Below are 23,514 nucleotides of genomic sequence, written 5' to 3' on the forward strand. Positions count from 1 at the left end.
AGTTTCTAGCTATTTTGCCTCATATTATTAGTCCCACCACTCCTCTTTGAATGTTGAGGTCCTCAATCATGTGCTGCCAGAACCATGTTACTTAGCAGGGCGATGTCTTGACAAATTCATATTGGAAGGTACAGCACAAAAGAGACGCAAGACGTACAGAAAGAGGACACAGACAAGAGCTAACAGCGCTTGTCTGTGTCCCCTGTCTATTCATTCATCCATCCTTCTTGACAAATGGTGGTTACTGGGGTGGGACGACTTGAGTCTGCAATGAAGTTTCACCCCAATTCGCGAACACTGTAGTACACAATTCCTCCACGGCAAAAAAAAGACCGTTGTTAAAGCTTCTCTTGTTACCTGAAGAGGCAGCTAATCCCAACACGACATCAGAAGAACAAGAATTTTGATGCTTCCGGCCTGTTTAATACAGTCCGACATAAAGAACATTTGTTATTGTTGTGATCTGTCATTAGAGTAATACAACACACTGTGGGACATGACACATCGTTGCCATCTGCTGTCTTTTTTTTTTATCAGTTGTTTGTTATCCTAAGATGTTAGTTAACTTTCCGCCCCAACTGTTCCCTATCAGGCCCTCTGAACACCTATCGTAAACATGTGGTGAACAGAAGCAGAGAGATTGTGTCACCTCACCCGACGCCCTCCGCTTTACGCTCTACAGCGGTTGCAAAGTATCCATAAGATACAAGAAGTCAGGCACGAATAGCATGCCTCAAAGTACTCGGCACTGTTTAGCGGACGTAAATAACAATTTTCTTCACTTTTATTCAGAAACAAGACGAAAAACAGGCGAGCAGAAGGCGAGTCAATCCATCCAAACTCGAGAGGGTCTTGTCTCTGCAGTCACACCGCGGCCCACTCCTTTGTCGCTCTATCACATCAGGTGGTGCACACGAGGGCCCAACTCGCAGTCAGTCACACCAATGGGTTTTGCCTAGCGTCAACAGAACTGTTCGTAAAAAAAAAAAAAGAACACAAGGAGCCCAGTAGCAGCGGTGGCGGCAGGAGGGGGCATCACAAAGTCCATTCCTCCCAGAAAGCGTGCGCCAGAAAGTAAAGTAACACACTGTCCAGCTACAAAGAGTTGGCGTCTAAAAAAATAACAATATTCCCGCTCCGTGCGTGCACAACGCACTCAGGTGTCGTCAGCGGCCGACGAAGGCCTCCGCGGCAGCGGCTCTAGGGGCGCACCGCCGGGCGCTGTCGTCGTCGTCGTCGAGGTGCCCTCCTTGTTCTGCTCCACCTGCTCCAGATAACGCAGCAGGCTCGGGTTGGGCGGTGGGAACGGGCCTGCCCCGCCACCGCCGCCACCTGCGGGGCTGCCGCTGCCGGCCGGCGCAGCGAAGGCGTGGTGCGGGGGCCCCGCGGCCGAAGGCACCGCGGCTGGCGGCACGCCGCCCACAGAGGAGCTGCCACTCCCCTCGCCGTCCTCCGGCAGCTCATGCTCCTCGGGCTCCTGCGAAGAGGTCAACACTTCAGTAACTAACCTTAAACCAGTCACCTGCATGGCTCTGACATTCTGGCTCCACTTCTTTTATCTCCTTTCTTTTCCCCCTTGTCTCTTATTTATTAAATTCTCTCCTGGTTCCTAACACAACCACTTTAGTTTTCCACTGGTACCTTCCAGTTGCAGCTCGATGGAGCAGGTTGAGGCACCTTCATATCATCAGCAATTAAGAGGACATACACTCGCCAAACAATAAAAATCATTCTAATGATGTTTTCGGACCCACATGGGCCTTTGATGATAATGGAGACAGATGGTATAGAGCCGCTTCTTCTAAGTGTGCACAAAAGCGCACTGAGTGGATTCAGATATTCGCATAACGTCACAAACACACAGAGATTCACTCCAATAGTCAAGTGGTGTGCACTGGAAACTGCAGGTTGACCAGAAGCAGCACACCACTGGCTGTAGAAATGTGCCTAGCCAGTCTCATGAACAATATTCGTTACCTTCTAATGTTCAGTCAGACCATAAAGAGTCAGTATCTGGGCAAATTGTGTATGCAATACAGCATGTTTTTAGCCCATCCACGCCCTCACATGGAATTGTGCAACGCTCAACTTGTTCAAGGTCATTTTAAATGCGGCACATCATTCAGACCATAAAAAAATGGCTGGTAGTTTAGCATTGCTAAGTGCAAAGTTTTGTGTGAAAGCACAGTTTTTTGCAGCAGCATTGCTAAGCACAAAGTATTGTGCGAAAGCACAAAAAGCACACCACCGCAGAGTGCGTGAACGCGCGATTGAGGCGTCCACTGACCCAGGGAGTCAGTTATGCGCGTCTGCAACTTTTTCATCACCAATGCCAATTTGCCCAATGTACGCCGGTCTCCTCTGCTCCAGTGCCACGTCTGTGCGCCAATGTTGTCAACGCCAACGTGTACTGCTCTAGTGCAGTGTTTCCGCCACAATGCTATCCACAACAATGCATACAGCACACATCTCTCTGTCACTGCCACCACATAGCTCAAAGCAAGAATATTAGTTTGATAGTACAGTCAAGTCCACTTATAACAATACTGGTTATAACGATATATCGGATATAACAATGGTCGGTCATGGCACCATCAGCTTTGCCATGTGTTCTATGGTAAAATAAACTGCTTATAGCAATGCTGTCAAGGCACATTATTGGTTATAACAATTAAATCTGGTAATTGAGTGTCAACCATTCCAGAAAAAGAAAAGAAATGCTACAACCACACCAGCAAAACCATGCTTACAACACAAAAGCGTGCATGTGTGGGGCCGACCAATGGACTAAGCTGGCGCAGCAACGCCACGAAAGCAAAAGAGGCAGGCGTCATCGCGTCAGGAGAGCTGCTACACTGCTGCATTGGCTACGCACGCCATGCGTACCCCTAATCAGTCAGTGCAGCGCGCGTGCATGCAGCCAGCGCAGTTTTTCTCTTGTCAGCTGTCACCGCACCCTTGGTTCTGCATGCTTCTTGAATTTCCCATAAGAATAGCTTCCACAAAGCCGGCTTGATTCCTGTGACGTGGAGGTGCGCAAAGCTCCCGGTGGCGCAGTGATGGCGGTGCTTTGGTCATCGGTGAACGGTGAACATTGTTCTGGTTCCCTGAAGTTCGATTTAACGAGCTTTCACAGGCATTAGAACAATCAAACCCCTCTGGGTATTTACTGTCAATAAATGCTCTGAAGTTTGTCATCCTTTCTTTTTTTTCGGCACAACCCTGTTATAACAATTACAGTCGAACCTCGATGTAACGAACCTCAATGTAACGAAATTCGCGATGTAACGCATTTTTTTCATTTCCCAATCACTTCCCCATTGAAAACCATGTATTTTTTTTCGCGATTTAACGAAGTAATTTTGCTCCGCACTTTCGATGTAACGAAGTCCTTGTGCATCGCATGCATGTGCCAGGAGCTACCTTGACAATTGAATGAGAGCTTAAAGTTTAGCCGAGACGAAACGCAGTTTGTATTTGCCCTTTTACGCGCCAATTTTGCCGGCAGTGTGGGAATCTAATCTGCGAGAACGTACCGCCGCGCCATCTGTCGTGCGCATACAAAGCCCGCGGCATGGAAGTTTCAAGACGCGCCGCGCCATGATGCCACTGGCGAGCTGTAGACTCTGAACGTGAAAGCGCAAACCGAAATTTTCTTGCAGCGTCCGTTCGTTTTTTTTTTTTTTTTTTTGCGTGCGATGTCCTCGTAGACAACAACAAAAAAAAGTCTTCAGTGTTGACAAACTCGTGGAGCTAGTGTGGTCGTACCTTTAAAACGGGTGAGCGGCGAAAAAAAAAAAAAAAACGTGCCCTGGCAGAGGAGGCGAGTGGCGAAGGGGGTAGAGGGGAGGCGTGGCGTGGGAGGCGCGCGCGGTGCATTCTGGGTGGGCGGCTTCGGCGCGCTCTCGGCGTGGCCCGCGCGAAATGCAGCCGGCTGCATTCCGCGCCGGGCGCCGTCAGAGCGCGGCGGTAGCCGCCGAACGCGCTGGCGATCGGGCGCCGCTGTTTCGCGGACGTGACTTCGCCGTGCCGCGCTCGCGCTAGTATAACCGCGCCGCGAGCACAATCCCACCGCGCCGGCGTGAGCGATGCGAACATTTTTCTTTATTTTTCTCTGATGCGTCCCCGGCTGCAAATGTTCAATGCTGATGATGATGATACCAGTAGCGACATCTTGTGGCGGCTTTCAGTACTAGGCGCTGCGCTCGTTCTTTTGCTATGCGCACACGGAGAAAAATGATGCCGTCGCGGTGTTTGCTATCACTCATTATGCTCCTGATGTAGAAAAAAACATCCGGTGCCCTTGTTAGCGATACTATTACTCGATTTTCTTGCGTATTTCCTCAATAAGTGATTTACAAGTTCCCATCAACAAGCAGTGTTCCTGAACCAGTTATACTTTATTTTGACAGCTGAAACATGGGAACCTCGACGTAACGAAATTCGCGATGTAACGAAATTTTCGGCTGCAAGTAGGACTTCGTTATATCGAGGTTCAACTGTATTGGTTATAACAATGCAGTGGTGCTCCAGCCATTTCAAGTTCTGGAGCAATTTTTGGAGCAGAAAAATATCCATTCTGGAGCACATTTGTATCAGAACGATAACCCTGGAGCAACATGGGAACAGCATGAACGGAATAAAGGAGTCACAAAGAGTTTGTTCCTAACGAGATAAGGTTCAGCCATGCGTAGCTAGGAAAAAAACAATCACAAAAACAGAGAAAATATTTTATTAATGCTCACACTGCCTTGCACGCAAGTTCAACCAAGTGTGCTTGACTAAAAGTCCAGAGAACACGTTTACTAGAATCATTCTTTTTTCATGTTGGCTCTACAGTTAAACGTGGTCATAACGAAATTTTTTAAAAGTCTGAGATTTTTCTTTACATTTTTCTTTACAACCACGCGGCAGTGATGGCCGCGCACTGCTCGTGTCTTTTCTTTTTTGCTATGCCCTATCATTTTTTGCTGCTTTTGAGCATGAACAGTTGTAACGCCACGTGGTATGACGTTCCTAAAGAGAAAGAGCCGGAGATGCGCCAACGGCACTGGAGCACGGCGCGTTGCGCCAACTGCAGCGGCTCGATGCGATCGGCGTTCCTCTCATGTCAGTTCGTGCTTTATCGTCACGGAACTTTCGCGTGGTTCTAACAAATTTTGAGTGGCTCAGCACTAACAGAGAGAGGGCGTAGCCAGTTCGTTACATCAAGGTCAACTCCCGCAACACCTTTACTACATGAAGGTCTGAAATCACGCGCTTCAATGGGGGCGGCGATGGTCTTTATGACTAGGCTTCACCGGACGCTCTCTGCTCAGTTTTTTCCCCTACGGGAGCCGGCTTCAAAAAATGTGAAGTAACAGCCTCTCCCGAGTTCTTTCCTTCCTCCATAAAAACTGGCTGCTAAATTCTACCACAAGGCAGCCCACCAACGCCCTAGGTTGCCAACTGCGAAAACATTTTAGTAGGTTGTCAACCGAAATCCTGAATGGCTCTAAATATAGTAGCTTTCCCACGACCGTGTCTTTTTTTTTGGAGCAGCTAAGGAGCAATATTGATCAATTTGTCACTTTTGGAGCAGACTGGTGCAGCAAAATGTAAGTGTATCAAAATGGAGCAAATGGAGCAGCTGGAGCACCACTGACAATGGTATTTCCATGGCACTTGAATATTGTTATAAGTGGGCTTGACTGTAGTACTAGTTGATAAGAAAACAATGTGCAATGCACAGTGTTAGAGTGTGTTGCAGTTTAACACAAGGCGCAATTGGCTGTGGATTCAAATCCCAGTTGTGGCAATATTTATTTTATTTCTTTATGGTTCGCCCAAGGCCACCCTCAAGGTCAAGCTTCACACAAACCAGTGAGCTGGTATGACTTTGTGAAGCAGTGCTTTTGCACTGAAACATGCCACACAGCCTCCAACAGTGCCTTCATGGCACTTCCAACATGTCTGAACCTTACACATGTTGCACGGAACGCAAAATCTGTGAAATGGCTGAAGCGCAAAGCAATAAAATTGGCTATCGGATAAATTGCTCTGGGCTCTGAAGAGCAGTGCATTTGGCTATTCACAAAAAAGTATGATGTCACGAAGACAGTGTGTCAGCTACTAATTAAAGTGGGGTGAGACTTTGTTTTGTCAAAGAATTTGAGTTTGAGGGCGATCACCTGATGGAGAACTTCTTCATCTTGCAGAAAATATATAAAACTTGGGTATTTGCGATTTCAAAAATCATATTTTTGCCCTTTTTCTTCGTCACGTCGTCCAGAAAAGGGGGCATACCTCAAAGTGGTCAAATTCAATGTTCTGAAATTTTTCATCAGAAACTCGGGTTTTGGTTTCTAATTTGACCTTGTTCATAGGACATTTCTCAGTCACCAGGGCTCCCCTGCTGTAGCTCTTCTGTCAATGAATAAAAACGTTTTCAGAGCCTTTACTGGCACTTTTCTCAAAACATTTCTGGAGGTTTGTATGCCTTTTTCTCGAGATATAAGGCCTAAGCAAACAAAATTTCTAGAGATGTTAATTAATGGCATTTACATAACTGGAACTTGGCCAAAGGGACAGCTCACTCAGCCAGGTTTAGTGAACCCTGCCTTCATGCCCAATATTGGAGGCCATGACTCCAATTTTCATCCCTCATCAACTGAGATACAGAGCTGGTTTGCTGTTCTCATCAGCAGTAATAGGTCATTTCCTTGAGCGTATGACATGACAGTCACAGAGCTAATATACCAAGTTCGTGTCGTGTGCACCCTAGCAAATACGATCAATGTTGTGTCTTTTGACAGCTGCAACTTTAACTCCATGACTCGTAGTGCCACTACTAGCACAGCACTGTTTCGCATAAATATTCATTTTATACGAATATTCACACAAGTGGCCAGCAGTCAGAAAAACTTTCCATTCACATTCGATTTGTATTTGATTCCATTGTTCCACTACGTGATTAGTATTCAATTCAGTTTTGTACTGCACTATTCTTCGTATCTGGCCCAGTACTGAAGCTAGTCTATTCGTACTGAAAAAATTGGGCAGAAACACGAGGACTAAGCCCAGATGAACACAAGGACAAGCGCTCGTCTTTGAGTTTGTCTCGGCTTAGACCTTGTGTTTCTGCGAAATTTTTTCAGCATGCACATCAACCAACTAGCCCAACTTTCTGCTCTCCTAAGCCTATTCGTATTCAATTCAGTTTCGAAAAGTGTTATTCGCGCACCTCTAGACATCAGTAATGAAATCATTTTCAACTCGCTGCTGCTGTTGGCAAACCTTTCATTTTTTGGGAGAGAGGGGTGGCACTTCCCCAAATCGGAGCACAAGTCCAGCATCCTGAATTGTAACCTGATGTCAAGGGACGGTAGTCATCGAAACCTTTCAAGAAAATAAACACGCAGCCACTGACCACTCCTGTCACTAATGGAGTTAACTCAACATAACAACCGGCATGTAGTAAGCTGCTCTTGTAGTATGCTAACAAAGAACGCAGGCAATAACCGACTGGATGTCCATCTTGCTACACCCCACTGGCAAGAACTGTTTCCCCCCAACCAAGAAAATCGCCAGGCCCCCAAAGGAGGGGGCCGGCCTTGAGTGCCCTGCAAGGCTCACCTCTTCAGGGCAGAGCTGGATGGCCCGCGACAGAGTGAGCCGGGCACTGTGAGATCGCTCGAGGAAGTAGCCATTGGACGTCTCATTGGACTGAGCCGGTGGCGACCACTGGCTGTAGCCGTACTGACTGCCAGCTCCGTATGGGCGCTGAAAGAGCAATGTGGTTATGAGATCCTGCATCAATAGAAGAACTACAGTGCAATCCACTTATAACGATACCACATATAACGATATATCGGTTATAACAATAAGTTGTCTTAAGAGTATCAACTTATGCATTGAGGCTATGGAAAAAAACACCATATATAACGATATGTCCGTGACCGAATATCGGATACAACGATCAGAATTTTTTCTTCTGGACATCGTTTTCCATGCTGAGCGTGACATTCGCGGTGCAAAGTTCCCTTGAACGATGCCGAGATCGGGCGAAAACTTCGGATACGCGAGTTCGCCGTGCCTGCCGCCATTTTTTCCGTGCGCGCCGATTGCGAAAGCCACGGAGAGCGAGCCGTGGCCTCCGTGATCGTGGCAGCGCCGCCGCCGGAGGAGATCGCGGCGGCCACAAGCGAGCATCGCGAGTTGGCGTAAGCGCCGCAAGATGGCGCGAGTTGCTCCGCGCGTCTAAAGTCACGCGCGTCCGCGCGTCGGCCGCATCGCCTAGGCTACGGAAGAAGATGGGAAAGAGAGAGGCAAAAAAAAACGAAGCGGGGGCGCCCTTCGCCCCTTCGCGCGCCTGTAAGAGAGGAGAACAAGCGCAGTGCCTGCAGCCGATGAGAGAGAGAGAGAAGGGAAAAAAAAAAAGAGAAGCGGGGCGCCCCTCGCGCGCCTGTAAGAGAGGAGGACAAGCGCAGTGCCTGCAGCCGATGAAAGAGAGAGGGGGGGGGGGGGATAGAGAAGCGGGCGCCCCTCGCGCGCCTGTACGAGAGCAGAACAAGCGCAGTGCCTGCAGCCGTTGGATGCCGGCGTGATCACCTATTTCAAAGCATTGTATCGGCGACGCGTGCTGGAATGGCTAATTTTAGCAACCGATCGTGTTTCTGGCACGTCAGAGCAGGCCGCGGACTTGAAGATCAAACTGCTTCAAGAAGGCGGGCTTTGTGCGCCAGGACGAAACCCCCCCTGACGTGGAAACTGATACGGTGGAAGCTGCGGACATTACTGAGCTCTGGGAGCACGCCGCAAATGTCGACGAAATGAATGGTATGTCCATTGAGGAGTTCCTAAGTGCAGATAGTGCTGCTACGTTCTGCGAGGAGGTCACCGAGAATGTGTTGTCACGGCAGAGTGCGGCGGCAGCAGCGACAGCGACGACGAAATTGACACTGGCCCACCTTCGACACCGATGACTACGCAAAGTGCGCTGTGCAAGATAGAATCGCTGATCGACTTTATGCACGCAAAAGGGTTGCCGCCAGTGTACGCGCAGCAGCTGGATGCTATGCACACTGCAGTAGTGAAACTGCAACTGCCACGCAAGCAAGTGCCCATATAAATTACTTTAGCGCACCTAACGCTTGAGGCACTTGTTAAACGTGACGAATAAACGCGTTGTTTCACAAATCGTACGTTCTGCAATTACTGTTCTTCAGCGCAAGTGTAAAACTTGAGTCAGGAGCTACAGAGGTAAGTTTGGCAGCCATTTTTATGGCAGTCCAGATATAGCGATGATCGGTTATAACGATCGTTTTTTCCGGATTTTTCGATATCGTTATAAGTGGACTGCACTGTACTGCACAATGCATGCACCCTGAGCGCACTCTCTTCCGTTAGTTTGTATCCAGAGCAGAGTACTGGGCTGGTCTAGTCTCTTTCTTCTCTAGACCCACCAGCAGGCTGAACTCCAGAGCAGGCCATTTGTCACTCATTATACCACGGGGTGGAAAGTGAACAATGACACCATTCTGGCTTCACCAGAAGCTGAAGCAATGGTACCAGGGTGCATCCAAGGTCTTTAGTCACTCCAGCAGATTGCAGAGCTTCCTGACTGCATTCTTTGTAACGTGCTTCTCAAGGAAACCTCAGACTTGAGGAGCCAACAGCATCGATGTAATCTGTTTCTGACGTCTGCAGTGGAAGTTTCCTAGAAAATACAGACTCTGAGTGAATTCTCAGACTTCGATATTTTTTCCTTCCTGGGAAACTTTTGCACACCTCACGGGTGTGTACATAACTTATTTACACGATTGTAAGCCAGCCTATTTTTTTTTTTTTTAATTTTCAAGAATCCAATGCTGGGGGATTGACTTGCAATCGAAACCAAAGAATGGCACCATCAATCAAGGCAGGCCAAGAGAGAGAGACCAGGGACGCTACAGCGTGGTTGCAACTTTATGCTTGCGCTACGGCTTTACCCAGTAGCAGCGTTTGTCTATTCTCAATGCTTGTTAAGAAGGATTTTTCTTTCTTTTTTTTTTTCTAATTTTAACTGTGCACTTGACACTCATAGTAATGTTGCTAATTTTTGGAAGGGTCGCTGTTCCAGTTCAGCGGCACTACCACACGGAATGGCAGCGCTTCTGGGGAGTGTGGGTGGCTAACGAAAGAGCCAACATGGCTCGCGCATACATTCCCTCTGGCTCTGTTTGACGCATCTGACTTGCCTGCCGGCCACACATTTCACCAGTTTTTAGTGTCGTGCTTCGTAATTGTAATTAGTGCTCCAGGCCAAGGAAGTGTCCTGCACTCGTTCACTCATTCAGTTAGCTGATGTCTTTGTCTGGTTGTGTATCCAGACAAAAACATAAGCAAGTCGATGAGTTCAGTTCTGTACTGTCATTTAATTAATCTGTACATGAATTTAAGTTGGCTAGAACGATTTCGCTGAGTTTCGCAGGCCAGCTTTGGTTTGCGATCCCGAGGTACATCGGTAATTGCCATATTGTATCTAGCAGCTCTCTTTTGAACTCTGTCTAACTTCTTCATGCTAGTCTTGGTGAATGGGTCCCAAATGATAGCAGCATAATATAAGGTAAGCAAAACAGCACATCTGTAAGCAAGAAGGCAGACAGATGGAGTGGACAACTTCAATGCCAGTCTTAGTAAAAAGTTTACGAAAGGCTATATGTTACGCAATCAATATGTTTATTGGAGCTAAGTTTTGTGACACCCTTAGTACTGCAATCAAACTGAAAAAAAGTTCCTTTCGCGTGCAATCCTCATTAAAACAGTTTTTTCAAACTTAATAGACATTTGCCATCATTCGCACCATGCAGGAAGTTTTTGCAACGCATTAGTCAGTAGTTGATCTGAGACACTTGTTACTTGACAATTTACAAATATGTAATGAAAAGCTGCTCACGGTGCCTGACTTGACCGCTTAGGTTTGCAATCCTGATGCCATGAAGTTACCCACCTCCTCCTTTCAAGAATGAATGGTCATCATTTCTTTTAAACAATGGTTAAATCTTCTCCGACCTAGGCATGGAGGCAGCCATATTGCTGCGCTACACTTGCACTTCCAATTCCGAGGGGGTGCAAGCCAGCCAAGAAGTAGTGCTGCACTAGGATGGCACTCTAGCAAAATGAAGACAAAAGTGCAGCAGGCACGCACCGTACTGGCGAAACAAAGGTGTAACTGCTGCACTCCTGAAAAATTGATTCAGCAAGTGCAGCCACATCGAAGAAACCGATGTTTTTTAAAAAATGTGGTACAAGAATGTATTATCCACCAGAACATATGATCCAAACAGCCCAATTTTTAAAAATTTTACTGCTGAATGGTGCACGAAGGCATTTATTGACATTTTCACTTCCCAGAAATCTCGATTACCACCCCCCACGTGCAAAGTCTGTGCAGCTCCTCTTCTAGTTCTCACAGAATTCAGTATGCATTTGAGTCGTTCTTGGTGGGGAAGAAATTCTGCAGCACATTCGGTCCATTTACAGCAATGAAAAAAATGAGCGGTCTCCTCCAAGTTTAAGGATGCTTCCTTCGCCCCCTCGCACGAGTGCCTTGCTGGAAAGCCACTACGCAGCTGACTGTCGCAGCGTCCCCGGCCCGCTCATAAAGATGCTTCGCTCCCTTGCCATAAGGCACTTCACAGAAGCGGCTGCATTTCTCCTCTTCATGGTGCGTCCTCGCGGGAACGGTTTCTTCATATGTAAACTCAGTTTCTTTTTTTTTTTGTGCTTCGCCCCTTTGCCCTGAAGTATTGCAGAGAAGCCACCATGGCATGTGGCTGCCACTACATTCCAGCTCTTCACGTCGCGTGCTTGCCAGACAGGCTTGGCCCAATCGTATGTTTGCACACGTGCAAGTTGGTCGGTAAACGTATTACACAACCCCAATTTGCCGAAATTTTCAACCTAGTAGCCGAGAAATCATTTTATCTGTGAACGTATTAACAGAAAGAAAAATGGTGCAACTCTACAGACATTTTTATAGCCTGAAATTTTGAGCGTATGAACTGGGAGCGTATCTACAAAGTTTTACTGTACTTAGTGCAGTTCTGACTGACATGAGCCACACGAGGTGACAGAATCCACTTTTCCCAGCAACGACAGCCAAGCAGATCAAGAAGGGAGACGTAAAGGAAGAAGAGAAATGCTGCGACAGCACTTCATCGAACCACTATCCCCCACTGCTCAAGTAGGGGCATCAGCAGTGACATCTGCGCTATAGCGGACACTGCTGCTGTTGCGTTATCGAAGTGACCACATGCTGTTCTTTGTGCGTCATGTTACTTCAAGAGGCCACAATGAGGCACAGGTAGGCAAGTGCAAATAGTGGTTTTTTGGTTCAAAGCGAACAGTGATTTTTTTTCAAGAATTTCTAAGCGAAAATTTCTGATACTTCTGGCCTTCCACAAGGACACTACGGTCCTCACATTGAGGGCTTTGCACCTGAAAAGACTTGGCATTTTTATATTGAGACATACAGGCACTACAACAGTCTTTGCCAAAAGAAACTGCCTCCGTCCATGTTGTTTGGCTCCCTTAACAAATGTTTCAGACGTGACAAGCTAGCTGAAGACAGGCCAGGTAGTGCACTGCACGGGCTCGGGCCAGCCCGAAAGCCCGGGCCCGGCCCAGCCCGCGGGCTGGGCCGGGCCGGGACATGATCTATTTTGCCGGGACTGGGCCGGGCCCGGGCCTGAAGTTGCAGGCCCGGGCCGGGCTCGGGCTTAAAGCTGCGGACCCGAGTCGAGCTTGGGTCCGTACAGAAACGGCTGGTGTCCGACTATTCATTCACTATTGCAGAGTGAAGTACACAACTGCGGCATTGGAGCAGCGACACGGATGAGCTATGGGTTATAGTACTCGCTGAGAAGAAGACTAAACTGTATTCATTGACTTATTTATTTCCTTATTTCCACGCCGCGGTGGCTTAGTGGTCAAAGCGCTTGATTACTGAGCCGGGGAACCAGGGTTTACTCCTAGCCTCGACGGCCGCATTTCTATTTATGCGGCAAGCATGACAGCCATGCAATATGTAGTATCATTGCTCGTTGAAGAAACCCAGGTGGTCGAAATGATCCGGAGCCCTCTGCTTCGGTGTCTCTCACAGCCTGACTCCCCTCGGGCCCTTAAGCATCAAAAACATAGCTTTTATTTTAGAGCTATATTTTTTATCACGTGAGAAAATTCACAAACAAAAGCGCGTTTGATTTCCTTTTTGATCAGCTGATCGGAACTTCTCGTAAATGAAATAGCCACAAAAGCTCGCGAGAGTTTGTAGATCTCATCTCATAACCACATCTATCCCTCCTCGCTTCTTCAGCCTGGTTGTCATGACAAGTGTTTTGCCCTGCAAGTTATCACGTGGTTCGCGCATTATCTTCTGCTCAACCAGTAAGAGTAAAATTCAACCGGTCTTAATTAGCCATTGATCGTTCGTCATCTCAAAACATACCTATACACCATTAGAAATGCATTCAGGAAGAACATATTAGTTTAGGACACTTATAGTCTTCAAAACACACATCGTGAAATACTCAAGCCTTTTAGCTTTTCGTTTCTGCTGAAAGCGACCAGTTCGGCTACGATTTCAACCTGTCAGATCGCGTTCAATAAAAAAATGTCATTCCACTGCTTGCTAGGCAGCTTTAATGTTTATACTTCCGGGTGGCAAAATATAACTGATTAAAATCACGGGGGAATGCAAAGTAGTCTATTGCGCGCGTTTGCAGCCCTTTTTATTTGGTTCTCGGAACTTGCGAGTTTATCTTTGCGCACTTACACGAGATCACTGTCCAAAAGACGGGCCTGGCGAGCACTACTCTCAATCACTTCCTTCTGGGTTAAAAAGAACAAACTTTCTGCAAGCCAAACTGTGGTTTCAGAACCTTTGTCGTCCAGTTTCTTATCGGTCTAGTAGCAGTCTACTTGCTCAGAGTGAGCAGTATATCTCAAGCGTAACTGTGAAACGGGCCGGGCCGGGCCCGGGCTGGGCTTCACTACAGGATTCACGGGCCGGGCCGGGCTCGCTAGAGCGATAATTTAGCGGGCCTGGGCCGGGCCCGGGCTTGAAGCCGCGGGCCTGGGCCGGGCTCGGGCTTGAGGTCTCGGGCCCGGGCCGGGCTTGGGCCTCAATCTGAGGCCCGTGCAGTGCTCTATGGCCAGGTACTGCAAGTGTCACCAAAGTGAAGTGCTGCAAAGGATGCAACGGGACATAGCAGGAGTCTATCTAAATCTAGCCCCAACACTTGTGAACCATGGCCCCTATGCAAAGTATGAACTTGCAAGCTGGGGGCCCCAAACTGAAAAGTCACACAACACCTTCCGACGTTCCAACACTGAACCGTGAGATGTGTGTATCAGTTTCAGGCTGTGTGGCACACTCGCAAGAAGAAGAAACAGAGTTCTTTCGCAGCAGTGCTTGAACGTATTCAGAACTCTGCCGCTCGGTTTGTCTCCAGCAATTACGATTTTAACAGCAGTGTTACTAACATAAAACTAACGCTGGGATGGGAGCTCTAATGGAAACGCCGTACCAACTCTCGGTTAGAAATGTTGTACAAAATCTTTCACCGAAAAATAAACTCGCACTCCACTGCGGCACTGCGCTCTCTTTCTACTTTCGTTACCTCCTTCATTCTTTCCCTGACTGCACTGTTGTGGTGTGAGCGACAATTGAGAAGGTCAGAGCTCCATTCTTTTGCTTTTTTTTTATAGATAATCAGTTGCTTGCACCGCATTTCAGGTCAAACAGACTTGACCGCGGATGGAAGATTACAGAAATTAAATGCAAAACTAGCACTTATCAAAATGCATTTTTTCCACCTACCATTCATGACTGCAACCGCCTGCCCCATGAAATTGTTGAGTGCCATTCTGAATCTATGCTCCACGTGTTGCTATCGGATGTATGAGTGCACAGTTGGCTTCTTCTTGAAGCGAAAAGCTTCACTACGCTAGTCAACACCGCGCTTCGCGCAATCCGGCGTACCGTATTTACTCGCGTATAACCCGCCCTTGCATATAACCCGCACCCCTAACTTTGAACCCCATGAAATAAAAAAAAATATCCTCGCGTATAACCCGCACACTTATCTGAAAAAATGAGGACTAGGAAGTTACAACTGAGCAAACAGTCACCATTTTAGTTTTCAAAACAAATATATTTGAAAACGACTGCCGCAACGTTGTCAGTGCTGTCGTTCAATTGTCAATCGTCGCCACTCTCACTGCTGCCGTCTGAGGCTTCATCGCCGCTCTCAAAGACGTAATCATCTTCGGTACCATCTAGGCTGTTGCTTATGGCACACTTCTTGAAACTCTTGCGTACCATGTCGGCCGGGATCATCCCCCATGCATCTACGATCCACTGGCACAGCAGTGCAATATCTGGCCTTCGCACGCGTCCCGTCGGCGTAAGGGCGTAAAGGCCATCGGCCATCCACTGGGCATATAGCCGCTTCACGTGAGCCTTGAAAGGCTTATTGATGCACACGTCGAGTGGTTGGAGCATGGAAGTCATGCCGCCAGGTATTACGACAAGGTCTGTGCCGTTGTCAGCGAGGCGAGCTTTCACCGCGTCAGTGCAGTGGCCTCGGAACGAATCCAGCACCAGCATCGAACGGCGTGCCAACAAGGCACCTGGTCTTTTTTCCCAGATTGCTTGAATCCAGTCAATGACGAGGTCACTGTTCATCCACGAGTTATCTTCCACTCGCACAACAATTCCTGGGGGAAGTGGTGTACTCGGTAGAGTCTTGCGCTTGAATATTACATACGGGCGCAGTTTGGTGCCGTCGGCCAAAGCACACAACATCACTGTGCAGCGCAGCTTGGTGTTGCCGCCAGTCAGCACACTAACAGATTTTGCGCCCTTTTTTTCCAGGGTCGTGTCCATAGGCATCTCGAAATATACTGGCGTTTGGTCAGCATTTCCCAGCTGAGATAGCAAGTAGTAGCGCTCTTTCCTCAGTCCGATGACGTAACGTTGAAAGTTGAGCAGCTTCTCCTCGTAAGCGTCGGGAAGCCGCTGGCACATGGTGGTTCGCCGCCGCATCGAAAATCCATGCCTGGCCATAAAGCGCTGCAGCCATCCGCGGCTCGCATGAAACTCGCGTGGAATGTGCATTTCCCGGGCCAGCTTCAGGGCTTGCATCTGCGCCATCTCTGTAGACACAGCGTGGCCACGACTCCTCTGCTCCTCGATGAATTTTGCAAGCTGCGTCTCGAGGTGAGGGTACGCGCCAGTCTTCGGGCCGCGAAACGCTCGCCTGTCCTTGTTCGCAGCTTCGAGAGAGTCTTTTTTCTTCCGCCAGTCGCGAATGCAAGATTCGTCGACATCGTTCTTTCTCGCAGCAGCTCTATTGCCGATTTGTTCAGCAGCGGCGACGATCCTGAGTTTCTCCTTCGCCGTGAATGATTGCCGCCGAGACACACTCATGATGCCTAGACAAGGCTGGCGAACTGTGCAAACTGGGCGTACAAGAAACGGCACCTTACTCAAGGCCCATCAACGTCTGAACAAAGCGTATGCAAAGCATGCGAAACGCGTGGCTGGCGTGGGACTAAACAGACTATGGATGTGGATCTGGCTGTGACCTGCGTTGGCCTCTTGTTGGCCTCTTGTTGGCTGGATGGATGGATCATAGTGGCTTAGCCCTTTGTAACGGTGGTGGCTTGCGCCCCCTAGCCTAGGATTCCCCCCCTTTTTTTCCCCGTAATTTTGTTCGTATTGTGAACTGTAATTTGTCCCTCTTTTATAGACTCACTCGTCCCTAGCCCCTTTTGCACCAATCTTCCAACCTACTCTTTGTCACCACTACCCTTCTCTCATCCACACGTCCGTCCTCCCCTGCAAATCCCAGGGCACCCTCTATATCTATCGCCGCGTCTTCGGCAATGTCCGGACGAAGTGTTCTGCACCGCAAAACGATATGCTCCATGGTCTCCGCTTCCACGTGGTCTTCTTTCAGTCCATACTGGCCTTCGGTGGTCAAAAGGTTGGTGCAATATTAATATGCACTGCAACACACGTTGATGTCGATGGGGATGCGGACTCTGCACGGCAGGCCGCGCGTTGCCGTGAAGCCGACCCGCCGAGCCCCCCTTCTCCGGAATATTCGCGTATTACCCGCACCCCCACTTTTTAAACACATTTTTTCAATTTTTGATGCGGGTTATATGCGAGTAAATACGGTATGTCGGAGCATGAGTGACGTCACGCATGCCGTGCGCCACTGCGCATGTGCACCACCGCTTCTCCTCCTCACCACCGTTTGACCTTTCGCCGCAGCTGTGCGCAGTGCGCATTTGAAAGGAGGGGTATATAAGGCGCGCTTGCCTATAGAACAGGGGCGCGCGTCATCGTTTGACGTTCACCGCAAGTGCGTGTTTATCGCGGATCACCACAACTTTTCGCTTAGATATATCCAGGCTTAAATTTAGCTAAGCCCCAGCCAATTTTTTCTGTACTTCCTTGTCATGCCTTGTTTCTTCGTCATATTCATTCATTTTGTACTTGCTCTGTCATGCCTTGTTGTATTGCTTTTTCTTCTGGCCTATTCTTCTGTTATGTATCCTCACCCCCCCCCCCCTGCAATAATGCCTATGGGCGCTGCGGGTATTTCCAATAAATAAACAAAGCAAAGCTCACCCGCTCGAGCTCGTCGTTGAGCCAGTCGACGGCTGCGGCCCACTTGCGCTTCAGCTCGCCGCTGGTGTGCAGCATGTGGGCGGCCGCGGGGCACGAATCGAACAGGGCCACCAGGCACTTGACGCACTGGTAGGCCCGCTTCTGGTAGTGGTTCTTGGAGCGCTGGATCGTGTCGAAGAGGCCCTCGCGGTCGTCGGGGATGCCCCGCAGGGCGTTGTGGATGCGGTGCACCTGCCACGAGTCCTCCAGCAGCAGCACCCCGAGCAGCAGGTCCACAAAGGGCCGCAGCTCATAGGTGTACGTGTAGGCCACCTGCCACAGCAGCTCGCCCAGCACGGCCGAGGAGAACTGCGGGTTCTCCCACGAGCAGAACTGCAGCAGCTTCAGGGTCTCCTCCGAGGCGCTCGCATCCTCAATGACCTTCTTCACGTAGCTGCACCACCACCACAGAGAGCCCGACATCGCCATCACACACCTTGTAAAACACAATTAAGCAAACAAGGGAAGGGGAATGAGGGGCTCGTTATAAATATGAGAGAAGCCAACAGCCACAGATACCAAGGGGCACAGGGGATTTTTTTTAATTTATTTATTTAAATTTAAATTTATTTATTTTAAATTTATTTATTTTGACTGGAACTAGCAATACGTGGTAGAGAGAGAGAAGGCAAGGAGACGGGTTTCTTGACAACGCAACACACAAGTGAACAAGGACTGAGGGGAAATCCAGATGCAGACAAGCTCTATTGCCGAAACGTTCGTCAGAGAACTAGAACAAGGACCGACGGGGAGCCCAGATGGAGACAAGCCCTCTTGCCGAAGCATTTGTCAAAGAACTAAAGGACCTCCCTTAGCCTTGGTTCATTTTGCTTTGTGGAACTAGCAATGCGGTACAAAGGGAAGCCATATTCACAAACAATGCCAGAGGCAGGACACTTGGGCACTTTGCTCCAGCAGCTGCACTGAGACGCCTTAACAGTGCGCATGATGCCTGATCAAGAAACCCCATACACTAGAGGATGTCAGTAAAACTAGCAGCAACGTTTTCTTGCTGTGAGGTCAAAAGCTGTCCCACAAAACCCATCACGATACAATACAAACAGGCTTCTAATGCCTGAGATTTCCCTTGCCTGGTTAAGTGCAGTGGAAGGTCCGAGAAATGACATTTCTAGGGATGTACACATACAGTCGACGACCGATTTTTTGGACTCCCTAGGGACCGCGAAAACGACCAAAAAATCGGGCAGTCCGGAAAATCAAGTTTCACCAAAAAAATCACGACCATATTAACAGTATGCCGGAGAAAGCGGCCAATTGTATTGCACACATTCTAAAGCTCCTCATGACTATATTTCGCCGCGCAACATACCATATAAACGCGTATAAGGGCCACACTTTTTTTTTCCAGATTCGAGGGCCAATTTTTGGGGTGCGGCCCATACACGCGATGAGCGAAAAAAATTATTTTTTTAAAGTAAAAACACACCAACCGCGGAATGAGCGACATTAATTCTACGTTCAATTGTCACACACGGAGTATTTCGACTCTTGAGCTGGTGCTGTGCTCTGGTGCACGCTCATCCCAAAAAAAGCCGCGCAGCATGTCCGCTGTCAACACGTAGCCGTTGTTCCGAAATTTCATCCCATAGAGGAGCAGCTCTTCTTCCAGTTCGGGAAACTCGCACGGCTTGCCTCAGAAAGCACCCTTTTTGCAGCTTGCGTTTCTCTTTTGGTTGCACCATCATCGGACGCACTTCTCGGCCACATCGAATTTCCTGCCCGCCGCACGCTTACCGTGTTCGAGGGTTAACTCCCAGCCATGTAGATTAAGGCACTTGCCCATCGCGCTAAAACTGCGAAGCTCGGTGGCAGCACGCGAAAGCCAGAATCACAACTATTACGGCGAACGCGCTAACACGCCACAAAAGGTTGGAGCTGGTGACACTGATGCCGATGTGAATAGCGGAAAATCGTGGCGGAGAAAAAAAAAGTTGATGATGATGATCACGGCCTCGGGCGCCATCCATAGACGGCACTTAGAAGTTCCTGTGCACACGCGTGGCCTCCGCAAACGGCGCGCTGCCGGAGTAGATCGTGGAGGCCATGTCGCGCCGTGGCCGCTGCGATCTGCTCCGGCAGCGCGCCCAAAGCACGCTTTGATCGCGGAGGCCACGGCGTGCACGTAGCCTCCGCGATCAAGCGCTCCACGATCGTATTCGCGTTCCGTATTTGGGACGAAAGACTCGGCACATATGAGTTCCGTGAACTCAAGTTCGTGCGGTGGAAGACATTCAAGAACAGTATGAATTCAAAAACACGCGAGCGCAATGTGCCGACTCGCGCAGAATTTTAGCGTCGCAAGTTAGGAGGCTCCCTTTAAGCTTGAATTTCATTTTGTTTGATCAAGTTTTCGATCTCTCCTGCAGTTTGAGTTAATGAGGTTCCACTGCACACATTATGTGGCGGCTTGGGTACTGGCGGAGAAGTCCGAAAAATCGAGTCCGAAATTTCAAGCACTCTTGCACATTGGCTCTATGGGCCATGTCGCGGTGCCGCGAAAAGGTCCAAATAATCAAGCATGTCCGAAAAATCAGGCGCCCGAATTTTCGGTCGTCGACTGTATATTGAAATAGACAGTGGTGTGCAAGCGCTGGCTCCCCAAATTTCCAATGGCCTCTTTTGTAGAAAGCCGACACAACTTCAAGACTGTGACGAAGCTTCAATGCATTCTGTCTTTTTCTTGTTTTTTTCGTGTAATGGCCTTGTTACGATTTTGAAAATGCATATTATGCCATTCAACTTTTGTTTGCCATAAGTATATGAAATATTCACTTCAAAATTATTATAAGAAAATTACTATTCACATTCGCTCCGAACCAAAAAAAAACCACATTCACACATCTAACCAATAAGCAGTGGTGCAGCTGTTGACATCGGGCATCACCTAGCCTTGGACAACAATGAAGTTAAAAAAAAAAAGCCATAAGACCACCAAGCCACCAGAAACGAAAGAGAGAGAGATAAAGCTTGCTCTTGCCCCATTAACCTCGCGACTGCCGCGAAATCCCAAACTGGTATCAGCGCACGCTGCATCGCCGGTTGCCTGACAGTAGCGGTACCCAAGTTCGTATCACCCATCACAACGCAGAAGTGTTCAGAACATCCGCATTCTGGCCCATTGTGCACAGTGCAGTTCAGAAGGGCAATTATACGAATTCATATCAGCCAGGTACATATCACCAAGATTCTGCTGTATAACGAACGCCAGTGCAGTGAAATTTCTGCCACAACGTAGTATTTTACATTCCTTGCCAGCAAACCATACGAGACACGGCACATTTACCCCGAAAACAAATAATTTTGGAAGTGAGATTCTGCTTCAGTTAACTTTTTCCGAGAAAGCAGCCGATGTATTTTTTTGTGCGTGCGTGTCTTATATCTACATATGACCGTATCTCATCAGATTCCACCAAAAACAGCTGCGAAGCTAGTCTGCACTTTTAATAATAGCACAGCTCAACAGCTGACACTTACTGTGCAGAGGAGTGCACATACAGATGAAATGCGGCAAGCGCCTGCTTGCGATGGTTTTGCTGATGGCTTGGACAGTAATCTGCCCCTGCGAACTGCGGCAGTTGGTGTGAGGCAGCCTTCGGCCTTTTCATTAGCTTCACTGGCGAAGGTATAACGAAAATGAGTTCTGCATTTATTTTAGTGTGAAGCTATCACATCAATGGTAACCAGGGAAAACGGTACAGTGAAAGCTCGTTAATTCAAAACTCGATAATTCGAATTCTCGGATAATTTGAACTACACTACTTGGTCCGGCCAAGCTCCATAGAGATCTGTGTATAAAAAGCCCGTTAATTCGAAAGCGAGTCGGTTCCGTTATGGATAATTCGAACTACGCGCCACCGCGTCTGGGCGGCTTGGCACACAGCATGTGGCCAAAAAAAAAAAAAGCACCTCCTCCGCATAGTTAGCTGCATAGTTAGCTGCGTACGTCCTAAACGGGGACAGAAGATGGAACTACATAAAACCTTGGAAAAGTGGGTAAAGCTTAAATGACACCATCACCAACGCGGAGGGTAGGGGTTGGCGACCGCGCTGGCGGCTGCCTACCCTCTTTTCCACGCAACCTCCGGAGCTCGCATCTAAATGCTCGTTAATTCGAGCCCTGTTAATTCGAAAATACGGATAAGCACTGTCAGCGCGGTCCCAGCCAATGCCCATGAAGGCTATGACTTCGGACCGGCGCTACAAATTACGAGCGAAAAACTTTTTTTTTCTTTGCGGGTGTCGTCCATGCTTCCACCTATTGGTCGGACGCCAATGGAAGCACGCGCTCAGCGCGAACAAGACGCCGGCTTTTGAGTGGCAGTAGACGGCGTCCGCCCCAATCGCCCATGGTACATAAGGCGAACATACTGAAAACGAGGCTTGCACAACCGAACAAGCGCTGGCACTCTGCCAAAGTTCGCTTCCCCCTTGCTGGGAGCTAACCCCCCCCCCACCCTCCCGGCCTAAGAATCTGAAAAAAAAAAAAGCGTCAGTCGTTAACGCTTCCCTCCGTTTGGCACCGTCACGGCCCACAACGCATTTCTTGGGGGTGCGCCAAGATGCTGCGCAGCGATAAGTGATTTTATCGCTGCGCAGCATCTTGGGGTGCCGCCAAGAAATGGGTTGTGGGCCGTGAGTGACGGTGGTGCCAAACGGAGGGAAGCGTTAACGACCGACGCTTTTTTTTTTTCAGATTCTTAGGTAAAAATCGGGGGGGGGGGGGGGGGGGGGTTCATTATGTGAGTGGGTTCGTTACGCGAGTAAATACCCTACATATACCGTAATGCAAATGGTTCTTGTCGGTTTTCTCGCGGCCATTCGATAATTCGAACATCGGATAATTCGAACTTTTTTCCCGGTCCCGTGAAGTTCGAATTAACGAGCTTTTACTGTACAAGTTTCATGATAAAGCGGTGGTATTCCAAACACTTTTTCTCTTTTTTTGGGGGGGGGGTTCGCCACGTGGGCCGCCAAGGCGTGGCGCGTGCGCAGTTCGAATCATCAGTGGCGCAACTCATTCAGGTTCGAATTAACGGGCTATGTTCTACATAGACTCCTAAGGAGCATGGACGGACCAAAACATACAGTTCAAATTAACCAGAAATTCGAATTACTTAGGCTTAAATAAGCGAGCTTTCACAGCATAACACACAGTGAAACGTGTGCATGTGCCCCAAGTTCGCGCTGAAGCGCCTCCAGGCAGCACGATTTCAGCAGGGATTCTCGCAGGACGAAAGCAGGAGTACTTTTATAACATGCGAAAGCAAAAATATCACCGGGTGCCTTTGTTACGTGAACACGACCATTGTTCGAGATTTCTGCACTGCCATGAAAATTGCGTCAATCAATGTTCTGGTCCAATTTCATGACAATGAAGTTTCCACTTCAAGGAAATTTTTCGCGGGTCCCGTGAATTTCGCTGTAGCGGGGTTCGACCGTACTCCGCCGATGCTGGCCTAATGTGCCGCAGCTCACAAGAGTGTAGTGTGCACGGCAAAAGAGCAATGGCCAGCAGTGTTGAAAAAGAAAAAGAAACGAGAGAGGGAACAAGGTACCTGGTCTTGTTGTACAGGCAGGCAGCCACCTGAGGCTGGATGGGCATCAGGTACTCTTGGCAGAGGTGGTCCCCCATGTGTGGGTTGGGCAGGGGCACCGCATTCTGCACACACAGAGACGGTCATCATCATCATCATCACATGAGCTCCACCCAATGTACTACTATAGGCAGGAAATGAAATGCGCACAAGACGACTGAAACAGGAGTAGCCAAGCAAGAAGATTTTAGAATG

At 48.6% G+C, this 23,514-nt stretch overlaps 1 protein-coding gene across 2 annotated transcripts in view; it reads right to left on the reverse strand.

Moving 5' to 3' along the window:
• Positions 1 to 751: 751 nt before the first annotated feature.
• faf (ubiquitin carboxyl-terminal hydrolase-like faf) overlaps positions 752 to 23,514 on the reverse strand; it is a 160,865-nt gene continuing 138,102 nt past the window's right edge. For both annotated transcript variants that reach the window (XM_089546319.1, XM_089546317.1), the window contains 4 exons: positions 23,281 to 23,384; positions 17,666 to 18,098; positions 7,615 to 7,761; positions 752 to 1,477 (listed from right to left, as the gene is read on the reverse strand). In XM_089546319.1, coding sequence (XP_089402445.1) covers positions 1,157 to 1,477; positions 7,615 to 7,761; positions 17,666 to 18,098; positions 23,281 to 23,384 — 1,005 coding nt within the window. In that variant the 3' untranslated portion in view covers positions 752 to 1,156. The remainder of the gene's footprint in view (positions 1,478 to 7,614; positions 7,762 to 17,665; positions 18,099 to 23,280; positions 23,385 to 23,514) is intronic.

The sequence above is a fragment of the Amblyomma mixtum genome, chromosome 5 (assembly GCF_055824585.1).
Source record: "Amblyomma mixtum isolate Tamu chromosome 5, ASM5582458v1, whole genome shotgun sequence".
Classification (NCBI taxonomy): domain Eukaryota; kingdom Metazoa; phylum Arthropoda; class Arachnida; order Ixodida; family Ixodidae; genus Amblyomma; species Amblyomma mixtum.